Source organism: Aotus nancymaae, unplaced genomic scaffold (assembly GCF_030222135.1).
Source record: "Aotus nancymaae isolate 86718 unplaced genomic scaffold, 86718_ANA_hifiasm-v0.15.2.pri h1tg000041l, whole genome shotgun sequence".
Classification (NCBI taxonomy): domain Eukaryota; kingdom Metazoa; phylum Chordata; class Mammalia; order Primates; family Aotidae; genus Aotus; species Aotus nancymaae.
Genome location: NW_026988455.1, coordinates 9,908,495 through 9,933,236, shown reverse-complemented (window position 1 = coordinate 9,933,236; position 24,742 = coordinate 9,908,495). Strand labels below are relative to the sequence as shown.

At 49.5% G+C, this 24,742-nt stretch overlaps 1 protein-coding gene across 2 annotated transcripts in view; it reads left to right on the top strand.

Moving 5' to 3' along the window:
- Nucleotides 1-24,742, top strand: part of MEGF11 (multiple EGF like domains 11) — a 432,868-nt gene that overhangs the window by 384,611 nt on the left and 23,515 nt on the right. For both annotated transcript variants that reach the window (XM_064361459.1, XM_064361460.1), the window contains 5 exons: nt 12,951-13,071; nt 14,009-14,172; nt 15,570-15,672; nt 21,650-21,796; nt 22,150-22,284. In XM_064361459.1, the coding sequence (XP_064217529.1) occupies nt 12,951-13,071; nt 14,009-14,172; nt 15,570-15,672; nt 21,650-21,796; nt 22,150-22,284 (670 nt within the window). The remainder of the gene's footprint in view (nt 1-12,950; nt 13,072-14,008; nt 14,173-15,569; nt 15,673-21,649; nt 21,797-22,149; nt 22,285-24,742) is intronic.

Genomic DNA, 24,742 nt, shown 5'->3' with positions numbered 1-24,742 from the left:
CTGCATGGGTCACACTGTGGGGAACCCTCTAAGCTACCATGCAAACCAGGACACTGGGACAGCAGACCCAAATCCTATCCCTAACCTGCTGTCAGTCTGTCAAAGCACATGTACATCTAGTACATAGGACACACATAGGGCCCACATGTGTTAATCACATGAAATACATCAGGAATATATACCACCGCTAGCACACATACACTCCTGAGCTCACCGAAAACAGCCTGCAGAACAAGCAAGTGGGGAAGTGGCCAGCCTGTGCCCCTCCCTACCTCCATGGTCCACACACACACTCCTCTAAATGCCCAGAAAGACCTCCCCCAACACCCAACATAGGTTTTCCCAGAAGTTTAGAGGCAATTTTTTTTGGCATTCAAAAATGCCAAGGTCTCGGCCAGCCCCAGGGAAGCAGAGAGAGATGAGGCTCACGCCTGTAATCCCAGCACTCTGGGAGGCCCAGGTGGGTGGATTACCTGAGGTCAAGAGTTTGAGACCAGCCTGGCCAACATGGTGAAACCCCATCTCTACTAAAATCACAAAAATTAGCCAGACGTGGTGGCGGGCGCCTGTAATACCAGCTACTCGGCAGGCTGAGGCAGGAGAATCGCTTGAACCCAGGGAGGGCAGAGGTTGCAGTGAGCCGAGATCGCACCACTTCACTCTAGCCTGGGTGAAAAAAGTTTTTTTTTTTTTAAGCACTGTGGAAATCATGAAACCTAACATAGATTGATTAGGGTCATATGCTATCAATGATTACACAGAAACCTCTGAAGACTGAGGCCCAGGCTTTGCAGGGAAGCTTCATTCTGTTCCCAAAGGGAGCAGACCTGTAAGAGATGCCCTAAAACCCTGTCACCTTTACCATCCTCACTCCTAGCCCCTCAGAGACCACAAGAGCTCTGGACAGGGCTCAGCCCCAGGGAAGCAGGGAGAGATGAGGCCAGGCACGGGGAATCAAAGCTGCAGCAGGAAGGCCCTTCCTTCTAAATAAGGGCAGAGGCCTGCCTGGATGTGGGATGCTCATCGTATCCGAGCTCATCAGCATCACCACCACCGTCACCATCATCATCATCATCATCCTCACTCTAACTAGCTTTATCTCATTCAAAAGATATACATTATTAAATACAAACTCACTCCCACTGCCTGTTATTCCATCATCTTAGCTGTATACCCCAAAGTCTTGAAACCTTTTGTACTTCAGGAGCTTCCTAACAACAGAAGACACGAATGCCCCCTAAGAGTTCCCACCATAGCCCCCGTTAGCCATTTCTGCCTTCGTTGGCAACATACATTTAACAGCAAACAGGTAAGACAGATTATGAAATGACACATCGCAGGCTCCTGGTAGCAAGCCTGGCACGTTGCAGGTGCTCAGGACATTTGAGTCCCCATCACTTGCCACCTGTGTGCAGTCAAGGCAGCCTGCTCTAGCGGAGAGAGCTTGAGCTTTGGAATCAGTTGCTCCTTCCTTTTCCCATGCTGTGACTTTGGGCAAATTGACCTCTTTGGCCTTGGGTTGGCCCCTCTCTAGGATAGTTCTCTCTCTAGGAAGGGAATTCTCTCCCTGCAGAGCTGTTACCGAGCAAAAGGAGATCAGAGAAAAAAGAAAAAAAGTGCCAGGCGGGGCGAGGTGGCTCATGCCTGTAATCCCAGCACTTTGGGAGGCCAAGTGGAGTGGATCACAAGGTTAGGAGTTCAAGACCAGCCTGGCCAAAATAGTGAAGCCCCATCTCTACTAAAAATACAAAAATTAGCTGGGCATGGTGGCAGGTGCCTATAATCCCAGCTACTCAGGAGGCTAAGGTAGGAGAATCCTTTAAACCCAGGAGGTGGAGGCAGCATTGAGCTGAGATTATGCCATTGCATTCCAGCCTGGATGATAGTGTGAGACTCCATCTCAAAAAAAAAAAATGCCTGGGACAAGCCTGTCACCAAGGAGGTGTGAAAAGTATAGAGTTTCCTTGGTCCTGTCATCAGCACTAGGGATGGGGGCGTCTGCCCTAAGGCACTGGGCCAGCCCTGTCTGGAGGGGTGAAGGGGTGTGGTCAGTGATGAGGACCAGAATCCTGCTCCCCGTTCCCTCCAGGGCTGCCCATTGTGCATGTACTGTGCAAACGTCTCCAGAGATTTTAGATTCTGGGTCTCCTGTTAAGGTACAAATACCTCTCATGAGTCTGCTCAGTAAGCCCATATTAGCCAGTAAAGCCTTCTCTAAACTCAGTCAAGAATCTCAGGAAAGAAGAATGTTAGAAAAGGAGAAGGGGTTACAGGTAGCGCAAAAGCGTCAATACAGAGGAGAAAAGAAACTGCTCCACCAGAACTGCAGCTGAGTCCGCAGGGGCACCCCGGATGACACAGCCAGTGGCATGGCCTGAACTTGATCTAAAACATCTTTCCTTGGCCACATGGATTATTGCCTCTTGGGTCTCTCTGAAAAAAAATTTTTTTTTTTTTGAGATGGAGTCTCACTTTGTCACCCAAGCTGGAGTGCAGTGGGGCAATTTTGGCTTGCTGCAATCTCCACCTCCCGGGTTTAAGCTATTCTCATGCCTCAGCCTCCCAAGTAGCTGGGATTACAGGCATCTGCCACCACACCCAGCTAATTTTTATATTTTTAGTAAAAACAGGGTTTTGCTATGTTAGCCAGGCTGGTCTTGAACCCCTGACGTCAAGCAGTCCACCTGCCTTGGCCTCCCAAAGTGCTGGGATTAGAAGCATGACTCACTGCACCCAGCGAGGTCTCTCTGAAACGTATTGGTGTCTGGGAACTGTTGGAAGGCGTCTGTGCTCCTCCAAAGAGGCCTCTTGAGATGTCAGAGCCATATTGCATATTTGTGCAAATTAGAATAAGTTACCCCTTCTCAAGACATTCTACTGACATCTGCCAGAAAACTGATGTAATATATACACAAATCTATAAGGACTGTCATTTGAATAAAACCTCTAGAGTTGTGCAGTGCACACCCTACACAACTGCACAGAGTAACAGATCACTGGCAGCCTGTTCATTTTTGACAAACATAGGTGAGAGTGAGTATTAAAGGGGCTTCCAGTGCTAACCTTTCTCCTCCTTCCCCCTGCGTGGGAGCCAGACAGAATAACGCAGCCCCACAGGCTGTGGGCATTTCTCCCTCCGCACAGGGAGGCAGGTTCAGGATGGATATGACAAGTAGCCTCCGTGTCTCTCTCTGTCTTATCCCTGTGGCTCTCTGTTCCTCATAGCTTATGCAGCATTTCTTTTCCCCAACATACACCTGCTGTCAGTTGCTGCTTTATCAGTGACGCACTAATTAGGTCCAGCGAGGTTTGCTCTGTGTTGGAGAGGCTGCTGTGGCTGGCATTTGGACAAGCTATTCTCTCTTTGCCTTGTAGGCCACATGTCACTCTTTCTCCCTAGGAAATTACAAATGAGGCTCCCCACTTGGGAGTCCCACCGTCCTAGCGCTTAGAGGTGGGAATGGGGTGTGACTGAGAAGGATGGGCAGGAGAGTGCAGCAGTCCAGGGCTGGTATTCTGCTTAACAAGGAGCAGGCACTTGCCTGGCAAGGGGCTTTGTAAATAGTCAAGCATGCAACTCTTGTGTGCTGCTAGCATGGGCGTGGCATTGGACACCCCAAGCAGTCCCCATTAGTTGCTCCAGAACTCCAAGAATGGCTGGGGTGATGGAACAGAAGCAACCAGACCCACTGCAGGCTTCCTGCAGAACTCCTGGTGGGGCTAGCTTGTGCGCCTCTCATGCCACAGCCGTGTTTTATGCCCCACCCTGTCTAGCCACTAGCCAGTACTGACAAGCTCTGTTCCGCTCGCTGTGTATCCCCTGACCTAGCACAGTGCCCGACATGCTGGCACTTAAGGAGCATTTCCTGAATGTCTGAATAATTCAACCCATGTGTACCGAGCATGAATGACTCAATCCTTATCCTCATGGAACTTGGAATCAAGACAATGAGAGCCGAATTTTTTAAAATGATTATTTCATTACAATTGTGGTGACACAAAGGAGCAGTAACAGGGAAACCTGCCCTGAAAGTGGGAGGGCTTGGGGAGAGTTAAAGAGTGAGGGCCAGGCGTGGTGGCTCACACCTATAATCCCAGCTCTTTGGGAGGCTGAGGTGGGCGGATCACAAGGTCAGGAGTTTGAGACCAGCCTGACCAGCATGCTGAAACCCCCATATCTACTAAATACAAAAATTAGCCAGGCATGCTGGCACACACCTGTAGTCCCAGCTACTCAGGAAGCTGAGGCAGGAGAATTACTTGAACCCGGGAGGCGGAGGTTGCAGTGAGCCAAGATCACGTCATTGCACCCCAGCCTGGATGACAGAAAGAGACTCTTGTCTCAGAAAAAAAAAAAAAAAAGAGTGTGGGAGCTGAAAGGGACCTTAGGTCTCATCTAGTCTAGTGTAATGGTTAGCAATACCCAGGGCCTATCAGTGCCTTGCCTGTCATAGATGCTGAAGGAACACTTACAGATTGAATAATGGATGAATGAATGGATGAATGGATGAATGAGGAAGTCACCTTGGGCTAGTGCTTTTGCCTCACTTGAACCTATGTACTCTGACCCCAGGTCCAGGGCCCATTCTTGCCTTGAGCTATCCCACCTACTCCTCCAATAAAAGGATAGGTAAGCCAGGGCAACTTCCTATGTTGCTGGTCCCAGAGTGGTCTCTGCTAAGCTCCCACAGGCTGGCAGGCTCGTGCCACCTTGGCCCGGATCTACAGAACTCACTTCCACTCCGTGTACACTGCCTCCTACCTACAGAGCATATTTAAGGGGACTAGAAGACAAATTCACACAATTGCCTCCCTCTTTTGTGTAAGGGAGGATCAACCACTTTCCATCCTCCTTCTCCTCCAAAAAATAGTCATTAACCTCCTGTCCATTGCAAGGTAAATGGATGATCAACATGAGAAGCTCAGCTGTTGACCAATTTTCCCAAACAGGGCCAAACTACAAAGCAGCATATTGCAGGGGAGAAAAATCCAATAAACAATATTTGAAACAAATTTAATAGAACATATAACTCATTACCCACCGGGGTCTGGGCCTGTGCCACCACGTTATGCATGGAGGCAGGTGGAAAATAGAGGAGCGATTTGCATCTTTAGTGGGACCAGCATCGAGGGTTTGTTAGTAGTGTTTTCAAATCAAGTTCAAGATGTTAATAGCCAATGTGGCATCTGTAATTAACAGGCCTTTGGATGGGAGGAAGGATTCACATTCATTCTGCATTCACAGAATGAAGATGCTGAACAGGACTGGCAGGTATCCCCAGCAGAAGCAGGGGGACCTGCCCTGTGGGTGGTGTGGACTGGGGAGATGGGGATACATGAAGACAGACACCCAAGCATCCACTTCCAGGTGCCAAGAAAGGGTCAGAGCATCTAGGCCTTGGTGGGTGGTGCTCCCTCAAGATCAGGGCCATGTTCTTTGGATGTCTTGCTCTGCGCTTAGGTGGCAAGTGTGCTTTCCACATGAATGGGGATGGCACAGGCCAACCCAGAATTCCCATACTTGGGCTGTTAGCATCCTGTGGTCGAATGGGAGCCAGTAGATTTGAGCTCCAAATGAGTGTTCACCTTGCATTGGCTATGTGATCTTGGGCAAGTCACTTTCCCTTTGTTGGCCTCAGTTTCCTCACCTATAAAACAAGGCAGCTGAACCAGATGATTCCCAGTGTCCCTTTCAGCTCTAGCACTATGGGCTTTCTACCCACCATTAGGGCAGGTGTGTGCCCACCATTAGGACAGGCCATGCATTAGCAGAGCAGGTGGACCACAGCTGGTGTGATTCTTAGAGGCCCGAGAGGGCTCCCCATCTCTGCCCCTGCTTCCTACCATCCCTCACCCCCTTGGGTTAAGGACCCCACTCCAGGCAAGAAGATACTCAGTTAGAGATGAAGGGCCCTTAGAGGTGACATAGCCAGTGGTTCTCAGCTAAACACTTGTTTTGTTTTTGAGACTGAGTCTTGCTTTGTCACCCAGGCTGGAGTGCAGTGGCGCGATCTTGGCTTACCACAACTTCCGCCTCCCAGTTTCAAGCGATTCTCCTGCCTCAGCCTCCCAAGTAGCTGGGACTACAGGTGCGCACCACCATGCCCAGCTAATTTTTGTATTTTTAGTAGAGACGGGGTTTCACCATGTTGGCCAGGCTGGTCTCAAATCTCTGACCTCGTGAGCTGCCCGCCTCGGCCTCCCAAAGTGCTGGGATTACAGGCATGAGCCACCACGCCTGGCTCCAGCTAGACACTTGTAAAGGCTGCAGCAGGTTGCCAAGAGCAGTTTGGAACATTTCACAAAACCTACAGGAAATCCTGTATTACCTGTGATGAGGCTAACTGAAACACCAAGGTTTTTCTTTTGCTTTTAATTAGAATTAACTCAACTCTACGTGATACCCCAGGTTAGTGCGTGCTGATCAGATGCTCTGATTGGTCATAGGTGACATCATAGGAATATCTAGGTCATGGTTGGTGGACAAGAAGCTGCCACCGGCATCACATGGCATGTGGTTACTGGCCAAATTGTACTTGTCCAATACGTGACTGGCCTTGGACACCAGTCCAGAGTGACTGCAGTGTCTTTGAAATGGAGAGGGCTTTTTAGGGGGAGCATACTAACCAGGGTTCTTAGTGGTGGAAAGTTGGGGAGACTGGTTTCAATAGCCGCAGATGATTGATAAAGAAACCAAGTCCTATACATTACCTTGCATTCACATGAGTCTATCAGAAGAGAACATAGACTACTTCCAGCAGGAATTCTGGATGGTGATTTTGGGGGAACGACCTCAATTAAGGGCCTTAGGGAACAGGCCTGTTTGGGGGAGTGGGCAGAGTTGCTAGGCTAAGCAAAGCACATGACGTGCCAAGTGCAAACTCCGCAGCTCACACCCTGGCTCTCATCCCGGCCTTTTCTCCAGCGTGTGACAAGATCAACTGACATGAACTGGGCTGGTTTGGGTCAGGCACTAGGCTGGAGGGAGGAGGTGTAGACGGCACCACCCTTGCAGCCAGTTCCCTGGGAGCGCGGGCCTGCAAGTCCCAGCTCTGCCTTATGGGCCCACTTTGGCTCATGGTGGATTTGACCACCTCTAATATCTGTTCAGCTCAGAAGGTCTTAACTCCCTGAGTGGATGCTCTAGATGCCAACTGGATAATTTCTGCCTGTGCTTCTCACGCTCTGGAGGCAGAGTTGGGCGGGGGGTAATGGGGTGAGGCATGGAAACATAGACGGGATCTCCTGGGTTCTCCTTCTCACAAGAGCCCCCATGGAGGCTCAGAGTCAGTGTGTTAGCATGGCGCTCATCCTCAGACTAGACAATATTCTGTTGCCTGTGTGTGCAGGGCCCCTACCAGGGCTCTGGCCCTTCTGCCTTCAGATGCCAGTCACATTATTTACAAAATTCCTATACTCCGTGCCAGGTACTGGGGAACCCAGACAGATAAAGTCCCTCGTCTCATGAAGCATCTAGTCTCTCTGGGAGAGGCAGAGCGTAAATAAGTGGACAAAGAAAACATACCTGGGGCCGGGCGCGGTGGTTCACACCTGTAATCCCAGCACTCTGGGAGGCCGAGGTGGGCAGACTGCCTGAAGCCAGGAGTTCAAGACCAGCCTGGCCAACATAGTGAAACCCCATCTCTACTAAAAATGCAAAAAAATTAGCCAGGCATGGTGTCATGCGCCTGTAGTCCCAGCTATTCAGGAGGCTAAGGCAGGAGAATTGCTTGAACCCAGGAGGCGGAGGTTGCAGTGAGCCGAGATTGTGCCATTGCACTCCAGCCTGGGCAACAAGAGTGAAACTTCGTCTCAAAAAAAAGAAAAAAAGAAACATACCTGGATGTGGGCATGAATGTACCTGTGTGGGTACTGCCTGGGAGTTGCCCAAGGGCAGAGACTGGGTCCCAGTCTCTTCTATGCCCTTGGAGCCTGCAACATGGCTAGCTCAGAGTTGGCCCTCACTCAGCAAACATTTGCTGAATTGCCTGGCATACGAGAGAAAGCATATGGAAAGTGCCCAGTCCTTCTGGTTCTGTCCACAGTAGAAGCCAGCAAGTACACACAAACATCTCATTTCGATTAAACATTTATTGAGAATCCATTATGTACCAGCAGGGGCCCAAGCACTGAGAATCTAGACATGAATACAATCAGATCCATCCCCATGGAGCTCACAGCCTAAGGTGGGGGAAGACACCGAGCCAACCACAACCTTCGGGTGCTAGGATGATGGTTGCTATGTATGCACCCAGTTCCCACCAGGGCGGGGCTGGTGAGCTGGGGAGGGGTGTCAGGGAAGACACCAGGAGAAAATCTACACAGACCTACCCAAGGCAAACACCCTAAGAAACACACAGGTGTCTACACCCACTGCCTGAGCACGTGCTGACATAAATGCTGACCCATGTAGACCTGGGTCGCACGCAGATCATCATGATTAAGGCTTGCTTGTTAGTGGTACCCCAAATTAAAAAGGTATCACTACACCTTGGGCCAGGGGATGCCCTGGGGCGGGCAGAGCTGATAGTCTAATCTGAGATAGGCTGGTGATTGGCTTGCTTTGAACATCAATCACCAGAGACTGCCCGGCCACTCAATTACAGACCAGGCTTCACCCTCAGATTAGAGGCTAGAAGTTAGGGAATTTGACAAAAACTTTAACTGTTAGTGTAAAACCTGTGCTTGTTGAGTTGTTAGAATCCAGTAGGCATTGGTGCTGAGGCCAGAGGGCAAGGATGGTGAGGTGGAAGAGGAGAGTGCTTGAAGTTAGTTGTGCGAAGGTTACATTCCTTCAGGGCAGAGCTGTGCACTGTAGAAACTGTCTGATTCTCCATTGGGACTTTCTGCTGAGTGGAAAAAAATAAGAGTTTCTTCTCTTCTCCTACTCAACAACAATCAACACAGAAGACTAGCAAACAGTCTATTCTGCAGCAGACATCAGCTGGGTGCCCTCCAATTCATTTCTGACACTGTCTACCTGGAGATAGCGTCAGATCCCCCAAGGTGGAGGGCTCAGGCCCTCCTGCCTTCAGATGCCAGTCACAAGTTCCAGGCTGTTTTGCCTGTGCTTCTGACGGGCTATAAATCGGGGTTCCTGCAACTCCCTCCTTGGGATCGATTAATTTGCTAGATAGGTTCACAGAATTCAGGGAAGCACATTACTAGTTTATTACAAAGGATATTACAAAAGATGCAGAAGGCAAGACATGTAGGAAGGGGTGTATACACCCACCCTGGTGTAGAAAGAGGTGTGGAGCTTCCATGCCCTCTCCAGGTGCACAACCTTCTAGAAACCTCCATATGTTCAGCTATCCAGAAGCTCTCTAAACCCTGTCCTTTAGAGTTTTAATGGAGAATCACTGATCACATCATTGGCCTTAGGTGATCAACTTAGCCTTCAGCCCCTCTTCCTTATACCCTCCTCCTTCGGCGGGGGGTGGGGCTGCAAGTCCCAACCTTTCTAATCTGCCTTGGTCTTTCTGGTGACCAGCCCCCATCCTGAAGCGGCTATCAGTCAATCATTAGCACACAAGATGACCTCACTTTGGAAATTCTAAGGGTTCCAGGAGTTGCTTGGCAGGAAACTGAAGACCTAATATATATTACACAATATCAGAGGAACTGACAAATGCAAAGTGTTTGGAACAGTGGCCCTCAGGGAGTCATCATTCTGTCCCCCAGGACCATACCCATAGTGTGTGGTGATAAAAGTTCCAACCTGTGTCACCTGAGGGGGAACAGGGAGCCAAGCCCAGAGAAGGTGATCAAAAGGTAAACAAGGGGCGTGGAGTCAGGACTCTACCTGACCCCCCTGCCAGGGGAACCCACCCTGCCTCTCCTCTCCTTCAGGGCTGGCTCTTTTTGATTGAGAAATGGATCTCTCCTCTAGAACTTCCTTCTTAAACCTAGGAGGATTTTGTGTATTCTTTCCCTAAGAGACACTGTATCTTTGTACTAGTAGCTTGTATAGTGCTTTCTCCCTATCAGGCACTATTTTAACTGCTACACAAATAATAACTAATTTAATACTCTTAATAATCCATGAGAAGGGGACATTTTAATTCCCATTTAACAGATGTGGGAACTGAGGCTCAGGGGATTTAGTAAATTGCCTGTGATCACACAGTGAATGAGCTGTGGAAGCAGGATGGTGCCAGAGTCCACCCTCTGATCCCTCACCTCTGCTGCCTCTCAGGATGGAAGATCTGGTTCTTTCTCCTTCACCTTCACTGGCACTAACACACCAGGGGTCCTGGATAAGCCACTGCCCCTCTCTGAGTCCCCCTTTTCTTCTCTGGGAATCAGAAAGCCATCTCAGTCCAGTAGCCTCCCAGGACTGCCACAAAGACCAAGTGTAAGCTTATCTGGGAGGAAACTGACACAGCATTGTGGGGAGCAGATGTGTCGAGCTGGGCTCCCGGCATCCTGTTCCAGGGATCAGGGCACTCAGCCCCATCAGCAAACCCACAACGGGGCTCACAGGCAACCCGAGGCCTTGCAGGGTGATCAGCACTGGGGACACTAATGAGGAAGCTGGGAAAGAAACCCCTTCTCTCTGATAGCAGATTCATGCATGCAGGGAAAGGCATTGGCTGTGCCCACTGTCTGCACCCAGGCCAAGGCCCTCAGAGGTCAAATAGATTCTTACGTGCTATTTATCATCTTGGAGAAATTGGAATTTTCTGGGTAATGGGAAAGCTGACAGAATCCAGCTGGTCAGGCCTGCTGGGGACTCAGGGGAAAGAGCAGGAACTGTGGGTCCTTCGAGGAAGGACTCCACACTCCCTGACCCTGGGGATGGGACAGAAGCAGAAAAGGGCTGGATGAGAGCCTCTCCATGGCAAAGACTCACGCCCTCTAGTCTCTCTGTTGCCCACATGGGAGTAAAGCCAGAGGCCTAGACCCTTAGATTGAGAAGGGAGCTCTTTTGCGTCAAGCCTGTCATTTTAGAGATGCAGGAACTGAGACTCAGAAAGGGGCAGTACATATCCTGTGTCACACGGCTAGTGGGGCCCAGACAAGCTCTGGTCTCCCAGCCCAGACAGATTTTTAATCAGGATTCCCATGGAAAGCTTAGGTGTAAGACCTGAGACGCTGGCTGGGGACACTCCCCAGGGGCGGGAGGTGGGAATTCAACATCCATTGCCCACTTGCTCCAGCGTAGACAGCCCCACTGTAGGTTCCTAAGTAGGGATCTCAGGGAAGGAAGCCCAAACTCCCTCCCCTGGCATTCTAGGCTCCCAGACCCCCTTTGACGTATCTCCCTCACTCCCCCCTTCAGCCACCCGTAGAGCATTTCCGGCTTATACTCCCCCGAACACTTGTCCACACCCCTCTTCCCACCTGGATGGCCTTTACCCCACTGTTTTCTGATTAACTGAATGCTCCCACCCCTCAAGGCCTCTGAGGTCTCCATTCCTGGTCCCCCTATTCTGTAACTTGCCCCTCTTCCAAATTCCTTACTGGAGCTAACAGCACACCCACTTACCGGTAGATGGACGCCCAGATTCACCCCTCAGGACAGAAGCACCCATTCCTCCCCAGCTGCCGGAAAGTTAGTGGCTCCCGGGTGAGGGCCTCTGTAGAAATTGCCCTCCAAGTCAGCCAACTCATCTGAAGAGCCATGGCCCCTTCCCCAACCCCAGTGGATGGCCAGTGATTGATGGAAGCATAAAGGATCTCCCTCCTTTTCCCCCAAGTGGGACAACTCCAGGGGTCATCTCAGCTTCAGAGCTTCCTGCCAGACCAGCGGAGGTTACTGTAACTATGCCTCAGTTCAACTTTTCCTCAGCCCAGACTTCCTCCTTTATCCCTTATCGGGACTATTCTCAAGAGCTCGCTAATCTCCATCTCAGAATGCTTTGCAGGGTAGCCAGTTTAGGATCCCCGGTAATGCAATGGTTAAGCAGCCAGCCTGGCTTCCAAATAGGAGCAACTGGGTTTAGTTCTGTGACCTTGGCAGAGTTAAGTAACTTCATGCAGTTGTGTTACCTGTTAGGTGAGAATAATGCTGAGACAATAGCTTCTATCTCCTGTGAGTGCTGTGACAATTAGATGAGATGGTATGTGTGTGGTCCATGATATCGAGAAAGCACTCAATATGCATTAGCTATCATTTACATTTAACTTCTCTGAGGCTCAGGCAAATGAGGATAGGATATTACTACTCGTGTCATGGAGCTGTGGGTAAGAAATAAGATTGGGAGGCAAAGGGTTAGATTCGGTGCTGCTTCAGCCTAATACAGACTTTGGGGTCAAGGTCCCCAGGGGCTTTGCCCACCCTAGAGTTGTGGTCTGGAGGCCTGACCCCTCCAATAACTGATAAGGGTTATATTAGTTTTCCATTGCTGTTGTAAAAAAAATCACAATTTAGTGGCTTCAAACAGCACAAATTTATTATCTGATAGTCCTGAAGATCAGAAGTCTGGTGTGGGTTTCATGAGACTGAAGCCAAGGTGCTGCCGGCAGACCGTGTTCCTTCCTGAAGCTTTAGGAGAGGGTCTATTTCCCACTCACTCGTGTTGTTGGCAGAATTCAGTTCCTCTGGTTGCAGGGCTGAGGCCCTCATTTTCTTGCTAGCTGTAAAGGAGCTGTTGATCCCAGGTTCTAGAGGCCACTGCATTCCTCAGCTCGTGGCCCCTTCCTCCATCTTCAAAGTCAGCCCAGGCGGGTGGAGGACTTCTCATGGTGTATCTCTCTTTGGTCATCTTTTACTCTTGAGGACTCATGATTATATTGGGCCATCCTAGATAACCCTGACATTCTCCCCATCTCCAGGGCCTTAATCACATCTGCAAAGTCCCTTTCTGCCATGTAAGGTAATGTATTCACAGATCCCAAGGATTAGGACATGGATGTGTTGGGGGCAGCGGGGGTCATTATCCTGCCTACTACCTCCATCCAACGTGGAGCAACCTTTGATCCAAAATTCCCCCCTCCCTTTCCAGGGAGAGGTCTGTGCCATTTCCTGTGCAGCAGGGACTTACGGCCCCAACTGCTCATCCATCTGCAGCTGTAACAATGGTGGCACCTGCTCCCCAGTAGATGGCTCCTGTACCTGCAAGGAAGGTAATGGGCCCTCTCTCCCAAGCCCATCCCCCACATATGAGCACACTGACCAGGTGGGTTGCCAGCCGAGGGGTTTCAGGTGGGGCTGCCCCAATCCTACCCACATGCAAGGTCAGGGAGCTTCTACTGGTTGGGTTCCAGGCAAGGAAACCCATGCCAGGAACTTCAGTAGCAGGAATGTAATGAGGGGATTCACTGCAATGTTGTTGGAAGAGCTGAAGAGCACACAAGGAAGGTGTGCAACCCAGGCATTACACCATTAGGGGAAGCTGCTATCAGTCCTAGGGTCAGAGGGACAAAAGCAAGAGTTCCCAGAGCTTGGGAGCAAGGGCCACCTAGTGGGAGCTGGGACATGGAGAAAGGGGCTGCACCACCACCAGAGGCCCCAGGCAGAGAAAGAGGGAGAGGACACACCTGTCTCCTGCTTCTGCCCTCCAGCCTGTGGGCAGGTCTCCCACAGGCAGCCGAGCTGGGAGCCAGCTGAGGGGGATCCTGGGATATGCAGCCTGCAGGGCAGGGGGCAGCCCCATCACAGAACAGGGAAGGGGAAAAATGGTACGGCAGACAAAGAGGCCAGTGAGCAGCCTAAGAACAGAGAATCAGCCTGTCCCTCAGACAGAGGGCCGTGTATAAGCTTCCAGACTCCACCCTGGGCAGAGACAGCACTCTCCACCTGAGCTGCTGCCTGTTCCAGATAGGATCATCTGCCTGCGGCACAAACCATGAGCACCCGGAGGTGGGAGACCTGGGTTCTCGCCCCAGCTCTCCTAACAGCTCTGTTGTATTTCTGAGCTGACTCTGTGTGGAATGTGTGTTCTAACCAGCCCTCAGGAAAGCAGTGGTTTGTGTAGGATGCTGTGTGCAGAGCTGGGGGAAGTGGGCAAAAGGACACACTGGACCTGGATGGAGAAGTGACAGTCCCTTTCCCTCCCCTCAGGGTGGCAGGGCCCAGACTGCACCCTGCCGTGTCCCAGTGGGACGTGGGGCCTGAACTGCAATGAGAGCTGCACCTGTGCCAATGGGGCAGCGTGCAGCCCCACAGACGGCTCTTGCTCCTGCACCCCTGGCTGGCTGGGAGACACCTGTGAGCTGCCTTGCCCGGTGAGTGCCAAGGTGGGGAGGGACACACTGGGTTCAGCATCGCTTTACGCCCGCCGTTTCCCTGGTGTTAGTTTGTCCACAGGAGTGCACAGAGAAGAGCACTAAGCTAGGTGATGGGACACTCGTTTTCAGGTCACAGTCCTAGTCCGAACCGCTCTGTGGCTATTTTACTACTTTGGCCCTCATCCCTCTCGTGTATAAAATGGCAAGTATTTGGCAGATGTGGTGACATGGCGTCACTTTTCCCTTGCTGCTCTTGGTAAACATTACTGACTCTGGCACTCGAGCTCAAATGCAGCTTCAGATTCCTTTGCAACACAGTGCTACACGACAGCCCCTACTAATCCATGAGAGTTGCCACTTCTCAGCTTCCTATACTTTTATGATCAGAGTGCGTGGTGACTAACACAAGCACTGTTCAACAATAACCACCCAGACTTAATCACTGGATCTTATAGATCTGAGATACAAATGGGCTGGGCATGGTGGCTCACTTGAGGTCAGGAGTTCGAGACCAGCCTGACCAACATGGAAAAACTCCATCTCTACTAAAAATACAAAATTAGCTGGGTATGGTGGTACATGCCTGTAATCCCAGCTACTCAGGAGGCTGAAGCAGGAGAATTGCTTGAACCCAGGAGGTCGAGGTTGCAGTGAGCCAAGATCGCATGACTGCACTCCAGCCTGGCGACACCTCAAAAAAAAAAGAAAAAAAGATACAAATAAGTTAAACCAACTGATGTTATTGTTGAATGAGCAATGCAGTCCTTAATGAGCAATTTGGAGTCCTGCAATCCTGGGTTCAAATCTTGGCTTTGTCACATCCTTTGTTACCTTGAGCATGTTACTTCACCTCTCTAACTTTGTTTCTCATCTTTAAAGTGGGAATATAATGGAATCATATCATGGAACTGTTGTGAGGATTAAGAAAAATGAGGTATATGAAACTCCTGATACCTAATAAGCATATAAGAATTGGTGACCACCTTCTTTACCAGCAACAAAGAATAAATCAGTCTTTCCTCACATGTGATCAACATGTTACAATCTGCAAAGTGCATTTTCATTTCCAATTTTAGTTAATGATCATTACAGGCCTCTGAGCTTGACCACTGAAAAGCAGAGGAGGAATATCACCTCCCTCCCTTCCAGCCTCATACTCCTGTGAGTGTTTTCATGACTGTGTTGATCTCCACTTACAAAACGTGTCCCATTGTGCCCCAGCCCCAGTCTGCCTGCATCCCTGTGGGACTGGGGCTCAGTTTTGTCATCAAGATCCAGGAGATCCTGCTGAACCCTCCAAAAGTAAAAATTTTTTAAAAGAAAAATCCAGTAGAAGTATACAAACGTCTGGAAGTTTGGGTCTGATCATTTTTCTCTCCTGGTCTTCTCCACAGGATGGCACATTTGGGCTGAACTGCAGTGAACACTGTGACTGCAGCCATGCTGACGGGTGCGACCCCGTCACAGGCCACTGCTGCTGCCTGGCCGGATGGACAGGTAACCTTCCCTTGCTGTGCCAGCACCCAGGTACTGTAAAACTGGGTTCTTGGTATTCTAATTGTCTTGACCCTTCTTTCTCCTTCAATACCTTTCTTCTTGCTCCCTGAATATGCATCTTTCCCTGTATCTGCTCTGGGTTCCAGTTCTCCATTCCATTCAATTCAAGTAAGTATTTATTGAACATCTATTAGGTATAAGGTCTGTCCAAGGCACTGGAGTCACTCCAGTATAAGGTCAAAAGCTGACACATGGTGGGTGTAAGTGCTCAGTCTAGAGAATATGATGGAGAAGGGGACAAGGGACTTTCTCCTTAGTCCAGTCTCAGAATCCTGGTCCTTATATCTATCCTGTCAGCCTGCCTCCTAAATACAAGGTAAATCCATCTACTTCTCTTCATCCCACTGCCACCATGCAGTCTGCTGGGCACCATCCCACATCTGGCACTGCCTCGGCCTCCACTCTTGCCCAGCTGCATTCATTCTGCACCTGGTGTCCAGAGTAAACTTTTCAAACCCAGATCTGCCATCTCAGTCCCTGTTCAGAATGCCTCAATGGCTTCCCAAAAGTCTTACATAAAATTTTAAATCCTTACCAGGGCCCAGGGTTCACAGGATCTGGCTCTGCCACCTCGCTCTGCTCACCTTGTCGCTCACTACATTCCAGGCACCAGGGCCAGAGTCTACTTCCTTGGGAAGCCAACCACCTTCCTGACTCCTGGCCTTTGTACTGCTATTCCCTCCTTGCCTGGATCACTCCTTCCCCTTCTTTTCACCTGATAATTCCTCATCTACTAGATTTCAATGTAAACCTTTCCTCCTCTGGGAAGGCACTCCCCCTGCTACGATACCCACCCCCGACCTGGCCAAGACAAAAGCATCCCCTTTACTAATTCTTCTATGTGGTACTTAAATCAGAATTCAATGACAATTGTAGTAACTGTTTATTATCTGCCTCCCTCACATGGCCATCAGCTCTAAGGAGGCATCTGCCTTATTCACCATTGTATCCACTGCCTGCCACACACTGAGACATGGATAACATGGTAGTTAAAAACCCAGCTCTGGAGCCAGACTGCCTGGGTTTATGACCTTGAGCAAGTCTTTTAACTTCTCAGGGCCTGAACTCTCCATCCGTAAAATACAGATAATTATCCTTGCAACTATAGGGTTGTTTTGAAGCTTAAATGAGTTACTACCTATAAAGTGCTAACAGTGCCTGGCACATAGTAAGTGCTCAGTAAATGTAAGCCATCAATACAGGAAGTGCTTAATAAGCATTTCAGGAGTGAACCTACTGGCCCATCCCAAGGTGAAGAACAGCAAAGAGAAAGAAATGCAGTCATTTCTGGCAGTATAGGTTCTCAGATAAATAATTAACACCAGGTTGCTCCACAGCCTGTGTTCACAACCGGAAAGTTTCTAAGCAGCCAAGAGCCAGGGCTTCCTCTGCAGTATCTCTGGCCTAGCTTCCCCTGCCCTGCTGGCTCCTGCCCCTCAGTACAGAATAAGGCTCCACCCTGGTCACTGGCACCCTAGAATCTCAGCAGAAGCCAAGTGGAAATCCACTTTAATTTTTCATTGCCTTAATTTTGAGTGAGCCGACGAAGATTTTAATGACATCTAGTGCTTAAAAATTCTGTCTTTGGTTAACAACCTTTCACAAGGCCTCTGCTGTTCTAAACCTAATTTCTCCAAATGTGATCCTGAAGTCTTTTTTTTTTTTTTTGAGATGGAGTTTTGCTCTTGTTACCCAGGCTGGAGTGCAATGGCATGATCGGCTCACCACAACCTCCACCTCCTGGGTTCAAAGCAATTCTCTTGCCTCAGCCTCCCGAGTAGCTGGGACTACAGGTGTGCGCCACCATGCCCAGCTAATTTTTTTTTTTTATTTTTAGTAGCGATGGGGTTTTACCACGTTGACCAGGATGGTCTCAATCTCTTGACCTCCTGATCCACCCGCCTCGGCCTCCCAAAGTGCTGGGATTATAGGCGTGAACCACCGCGTGGTTCAAAGAAGCAATTGATGTCCTGAGGTTTGTCATGCAGAAGGTGGCGAATGAGAGACAAAGAAGGGCCTCCCACTCAGTAAGCCCTCCCCACTCACTTCTGCCTCAAGAAAAATCTATGCCTGGGGCTGTGTATGGTGGCTCAAGCCTGTAATCCCAGCACTTTGGGAGGCTGAGGCGGGTGGATCACCTGAGGTCGGGAGTTTGAGACCAGCCTGACCAATGTGGAGAAACCCCGTCTCTACTAAAAATACAAAATAGTGCCAGGTGTGATGGTGCATGCCTGTAATCCCAGTTACTCGGGAGGCTGAGGCAGTAAAATCACATGGACCCGGGAGGCGGAGGTTGTGGTGAGCCAAGATCGCACAATTACACTCCAGCCTGGGCAACAAGAGAGAAACTCCATCTAAAAAAATAATCTGTGCCTAACTTTGAAGTCCTGGCACATTGTTCATACCTTGGCTTGGCACAGGTTTGGGGCTTCCCTGTCTCTCCCTTGCCCTCATAAGCCACAAACTTACTGACAACTGGCATTTTGTCTTATTCATCTTGCCCTGCACATAATATATGCTTATTAAATGTTTACTGAAATAATTTGGAAGAAGTTGGCCTATAACCATTCATGGTTTTTCCCCTTAATGTGGCTTTAAAGATGATCTCCTCCAACCTTCTCATGCCACAGATAAGGAAAAGAAGTTGTCTGGGGTATCAGGACATTAGTGCCAATAGGATGAGAGACTCAAAACTGTATCTTTAAGGGGAACCATTTATTCAATTAACTAGCATTTATTGACTCAAGCCAATTACCAAGTCTTTATTTGGCAGCTACCTTGTACCTAGCACCATGCCAAACTCAGCAGTAAATGGTAAAAAGCAACAGTTTCTGAGTACCTACTGTGTGCCAAACACTGTGTTAAGCACCAAAGATACAAAAATAACCAAGATGGTATCCTGTCCATGAGGAGCACTTAGGTAAGCAAAGTCAGAAGTGTCAATAAGCTGTGTTCCCTGTCTTCAAACTGCTGGCAGAGGAGACAGGACTCATGTGTATGAAGCTTTCAAGGAACAGGTAGAGACAAAGCTGTATGCTACCGATTATCAAAGAGATGCTTGTCTCCCTGGGCAGACATCCAAGAAGGCTTCCTGGAGAAGGAGGACCCTAAGCTTACCCTGAAGGATATGGGCTGCTGAGTGGCTACTGGGTTCACTGCATGAACTAGAGATCATAATGTATGGATTCCTAGCCTAGGTTTACCTGCCAGTATAGATGTGGCGGTCGGGGGAGTCCTGGAAAATAAAGCAAGGGGATTCCCGAGAGTAAGAAAGGACCTCTGAGGGGGATTATTATCCCTATCCAACTGTGGGGAAAACTGGGGCCCAGGAAGGTAACTGAAACTGCTTCTTCAGAAGCTATAACTGGGAGCCTCCCACAAGGCCAAGGCCAGCCCCTTTGATCATACCAGTAAGTTGCTTCTGAAACTGGGCACTCCACATGGGGAAATCCTTGACCCTTCTTTCCACTTAGATCCCATGTCTTAAGCTCTAAGAAGCTCTTGGGACATTTAAGAACCACAGACAGGAGCCCCACTCCCACAGAAACAGGCCCAGAAGATAATAACTGCCAAGTCCTAGAACCCAGTGAGACTTTGCAACCACCTCCAGTCTGAGAATAAACGTGGTACACTCATGGCTCTCAATCTTCATAAAAGAGGACCCCTTTTTACATGGAAACTCTAAGGGTTCCACAATGAGAGTAGCTGTACTTTTAATAGTCATTGGCTGGGACAAATACAATAGCAACCAGCTGCCGTGAATTCAGCGGTGCTTTCGCATACACTGTGTTTTATGAATACAGTAATACCTAGAGTTTTAGGAAAGAGTAGTGTCTACATGTGACACATGTGCCTTGGTCAGCTGGCAGAGTGTTCGGTGTGCAGTGGAATTGGAGGCCCTGTAGGCAGCAAAGCTCTACCTCAGTCCAAGGAACAGCTGTGTCCCTAGGCCTGTGGTCTGAATCCTGGGTTTCCAACAACCACAGGCAAAAGAAAGCTAGGCCGGCACAGTGGCTCAAGACTGTAATCCCAGCACTTTGGGAGGCTGAGGCAGGTGGATCACTTGAGACCAGGAGTTTGAGACCCTCCTGGCCAACATGGAGAAACCCCGTCTCTACTAAAAATACAAAAATTAGCCAGCTGTGGTGGCTCATGCCTGTAATCCCAGCTAATTCTGAGGCTGAGGCAGAATTGCTTGAACCCAGGATGTAGAGGTTGCCGTGAGCGGAGATTGCGCCACTGCACTCCAGCCTGGGCAATAGAGACCCTGTCTTCAAAAAAGAAAAGCCATATGTCAGATCACAGCTTTTGTTATGCCCAGAAAGAGGAGACACTTGAAGATGGATCCAAAACTTTGAACAGTTTCATAGTTTCCACTTTCCCAAGCTCCCTTTAATCAATCTATGATGCCTGTCCAGGGTTCACCTCTTGAGTGCCTGAAACACCACTGGGAGAGACCCCAATCGATGGGTAAAATATGGCAAATATGGCGGCCAGATCCCATTCCCTGGGGAGGAAACCACTTGCACCCCCCCGCCCCAACTACCCACCCACAACCATTCCCAAAGAGTGACATCTGAAGCCTCCACCCTGCTGCAAAATGGAGACATTATAGGGAGGAAGCACAGACACTGGGCTAGACCGAGGAACAGGAGGATGAGTAAAGCCTGTTGCATCTCCTCCCTCTCCCCTCTCTGACGGTTCCACCCTCCCTCCTGTCTCCTTGCCAGCCCAGGTGGGCTTGTACAATTCCAGCCTGCCTCTAAATTGGTCCCACTGCTCTCTTGCTGCTGTTAAAGCTGGCTCTGTTCACTGGGCATGAGTGTCTTTCTCCTTTCTTCCTCTTTCCCACAATCCCTGTCCTAATAACAAGGCAGACATGATTTTTCAACTAATTCTGCCCCTCTCTGAGCCTCTGATATTCACCTTCCGAAGCCAAGCCAGTCTCCTGGGCTCACGTGTTCCATTTCCCTAATGCATGTCGGACTGGAAGCCTTTCTGCCTGGGAAGAAAACCTACCCCAGAGCTGGGGCATCCAGCCTCAGGCCTTTTAAAATTCCTTCTTCGCCTTCAGGCTGTAGAGAACCTAACACACATTTCCTCTGCCTCAGCCCAAAAAGACTATACAGACTTTGTTCTTTTTTCTTATTGAGAAATTCCATCCATTCCCCACTGGGCCACTGTCAAACTGAGGGTCATTAAATCAAATTGTTGGGTTACAACTAGCATTTTAAAAAATGAAATCGAATACATCATAGTACAGAGAAAACATCAGAGTCCATCATACATAGTGACAGTAAATGTAATTTTGCAAAGCACTGGTTTCTATTGTATGTGTGCATGAATGATACACATAGTACGCTGAGGACTCTGGTCAAAAGAATCTGAAAAGACTCCACCTACTCTCTGAGCCCCTCCCTGGCTGGGTTGGCAGAGACCCAGCAGCACCAGTGGCTCCTGAGCTAACGTGGGTGGGCATGTGTGGCTCACTCCCAGCTGGCACTCACTTGCCCATAATTGGTTTCTCCTGGTCCTGTTCTTGGATGCCATACGGAGGAGGCCCTTGTGATCTGGTCCCTTCTGATTCCCACAGTCTCATCTCTTGCACTTTGTAGGTTCAGCCACACTCGCTATTTGTAATTTCTTTCAAGACGTGATTCTTTCTCCTGCCTCCTGTTGTTTGCACATATAATGTCCTTTGCTTGGTCAATTCCTCCTTGACCTTTGGAACTCTGGACATCATTTCTTCCTGAGAGTCCTCCATGACCAGCCAAGCCTCAGCCGGGTTTCTCCTCCACCTTCCTGGATACACTAGGCTCACCTCCACCTCTTCATACTACACTGTCCCCCTTCCCTCCATTCTTCCCTCCACCCTCACCTCTCTTACCACTGACCTGAGTCTGCCTCTGGCCCACAGGCATCCGCTGTGACAGCATGTGCCCACCTGGCCGCTGGGGCCCCAACTGCTCCGTCTCCTGCAGCTGTGAGAATGGAGGCTCCTGCTCTCCAGAGGATGGGAGCTGCGAGTGTGCCCCTGGCTTCCGAGGACCCTTATGCCAGAGAAGTAAGGCTGATCCCCTGACCTCAAAGGGTTCAGAGGGCTTATCCTCCCTTGCCCTCCCCAGTTGGAACTAGGCCTGGCCTCAGAGGCTGGGCTCTTGAATCAGACCCCATCTCTTCCCTCTAGTCTCCCCACTCTCTGCACTGGCTGTTCTGTCCCCAAGTTTGGGACCCAGCTCAGCTACTCAATGGAAACACGGCCACACCACAGCTCTTCTCTACAGAAAGGGATGAGCCCTCCAAGATGTAGGAAGGATGCAGGTCTCCCCATGTTTTTGAGAAGCGTGGAACAGGATGGGTAGCTAGGCTGGCTTGGGTCCCTTGGGCTGCTGACCACCATCTCCCCTTCACCCTCAGTCTGCCCTCCTGGGTTCTATGGCCACAGCTGCGCCCAGCCATGCCCCCTCTGCGTGCACAGCAGCGGGCCCTGCCACCATGTCAGCGGTATCTGTGAGTGCCTCCCAGGATTCTCTGGAGCCCTCTGCAACCAAGGTACTGTCTCCAGTGGGAAGGTACTGGGCAGGGAGGTGAGAGGTTCTGGGAGGAAAGTGGCAGGGGCAGAGGGATTTGGAGATTTTCATCACACTCTGGAGGTAGCTCCTTTCTTCTTCAGGGATTGGGCTGCTTTTATGAGAATTGAGCCCCACATGGCATGAGACAAAGGCCCCAACACAGTCAACAGGCTCAGAGAGGTGAGATGATTTGTCTAATTTCACAGCTAGCAAGTGGCAGAAACAAATTCTGGTTCCAACATGCATGCCAAAGGGATGAAAAGTGAAATAAGCATAGAGGAGATCTGCATTAGAAGTGGCACCATGTGGTCTGTGCCGAGTGCCACGGGTAAAGGCAGAGAATGCTGTGGGAGTGCAGAGGAACTGGCTCTGGCTTTGGCTGGAGATGGCAACTTCCAAGCTCTCCTCCCCGTCATATTCAGGCCATCATCCCTAATCCCTCCCCATACACTTTACTGACTTGACCTCAGAATCCTTCACAATACCAACTCCAAGAACTGCTGCCACTCACCAGGAGTTGAAAAGAGAGATAAAGCTTATTTACATTGGTGTTCTGCTAAACCAGCTCTTTGTAGGGGGGAAAAAATGCTGATTTGTATCATTTGCAGATTTTTAAAATAGAATATTCCTCCTATGGCTGATTTCAAGGTACCAATGTTTAACATCATTCACAAAATTCCCAAATATTGAACAACCAGGGGGAAGGTAGGAGCTGCCTCCACACATCATTTCCTATTGCCATCCCTGTCTTTCTTAAAACAAGACTGTGGATTTGGGGGAAGGCTCCAAACCATGCAGGACTTCAGCTAGGCCTTAGCTTGAAAGATGGAAAAGGATGGCTGGGCATGGTGGTTCATGCCTGTAATCCCAGCACTTTGGGAGGCCGAGGCGGGCAGATAACCTGAGGTCGGGAGGTCAAGACCAGCCTGACCAACATGGAGAAACCCTGTCTCTACTAAAAATACAAAAATTAGCCAAGTGTGGTAGCACATGCCTGTAATCCCAGCTACTCGAGAGGCAGAGGCAGGAGAATTGCTTGAACCCGGGAGGTGGAGGTTGCGGTGAGCTGAGATCACACCATTGCACTCTAGCCTGGGCAACAAGAGCAAAACTCCATCTCAAAAAAGAAGAAGAAAATTTTTTTAAAAAAAGAAAGGTGGAAAAGGAAAAAAAGCATTCTGTGTAGAGGAAGCAGCTTGGGCAAAGCACAGACACATGGGCATGCTACAGGGAATAGCTGATGGATGAATATGGTAGCTGGGGGTGGGAAAAGGGGATCAAAAGGTAGGTGGGGGCTTTCAGAGCTGGTTTGAACACAAGGTTACAGAACTTGCACTCTAACCTGAAAGGAGTCAAGAGATCTTAGAATAAGTTAAACTTAGGGCTAAAAGCAACTTCAAGGTCATCTATACAAGAAATCTCCTCTGGACTGCTTAAATACTTCTGTTGACTGAGAGCTCACTACCTCCCAGGGGAACCCATTCTTTTGATGAATAATCACTGCTGAGCTGGGCTATTTTTGCAGTGTGTGGGCTGTTAATATGTATGAGTGAAAAGTTTACTACATGATGCTTTGAGGTCATGAGAAATTTGAGCCCCAGGGAAACATATGTGACAGTTTCATTTACCTGCAGCCCTCCTAGGATAGTTTAATCATAACTTGACATGTCGAGGTTTACTTATCAAACACAGGAGACCTGGCCATCAATACAGATAGTCTGGGTCTAAATTAGGACCCATGTAGCCTGAGGAGTAACTCTCAGATGCTGCGTTGTCTGATTTATCGCCCACTGGCCTAATGAGTATTTCCCACATAGAGATCTAACAGAGTTTGCTATTAATGGCAACTGCCCTGGTTAAGTCTCAAACCTTGTAAAAAATTGAACTGACACTTTCTAATGACTGGCTTTCCAGCGAGTTACAAATTACAGACACTGCTTATGCAGAATCATTAAACACAGATTAAATATAACCAGATGTTTTCTTTTCACTAACCCTCATTCTGTCCACCGCCCCTCTCTTTGCCTTACTCTTGATTTGGCTATGAAGTCGACCAATTAATGTATTAGATTGATCTTAGCAGCTCTTTGGGTAAATTCATTGGCTTCATGTATGTGAGAAAGGCTTCAAAGATAAGACCATCTTGTTAGAGAAGCTCAGAGTTCATTTTGGGGGTGGGGTAGGGAAAGCAGCTCTGGCACCCTACTCCCCACAGAGGGATGGGTTCCCCAGATCAAGCACCTCCCAGTGGCAGGAAAGAAGAGGGTGGGCAGCCTGCTTTTCAAAAAGCTGGAGCCTGAGCTGCAGACAGGTGAGATGCATGTCACCCTCTTGGCAGTGGAATTTTCTGGAAGGGAGCTAAGGTTTCTGCCAGGGGAAGCACAGGGCCCCGAATCAGCCGGCCTGCCACAGCTACTAACCATGGCCCCAGGACGACT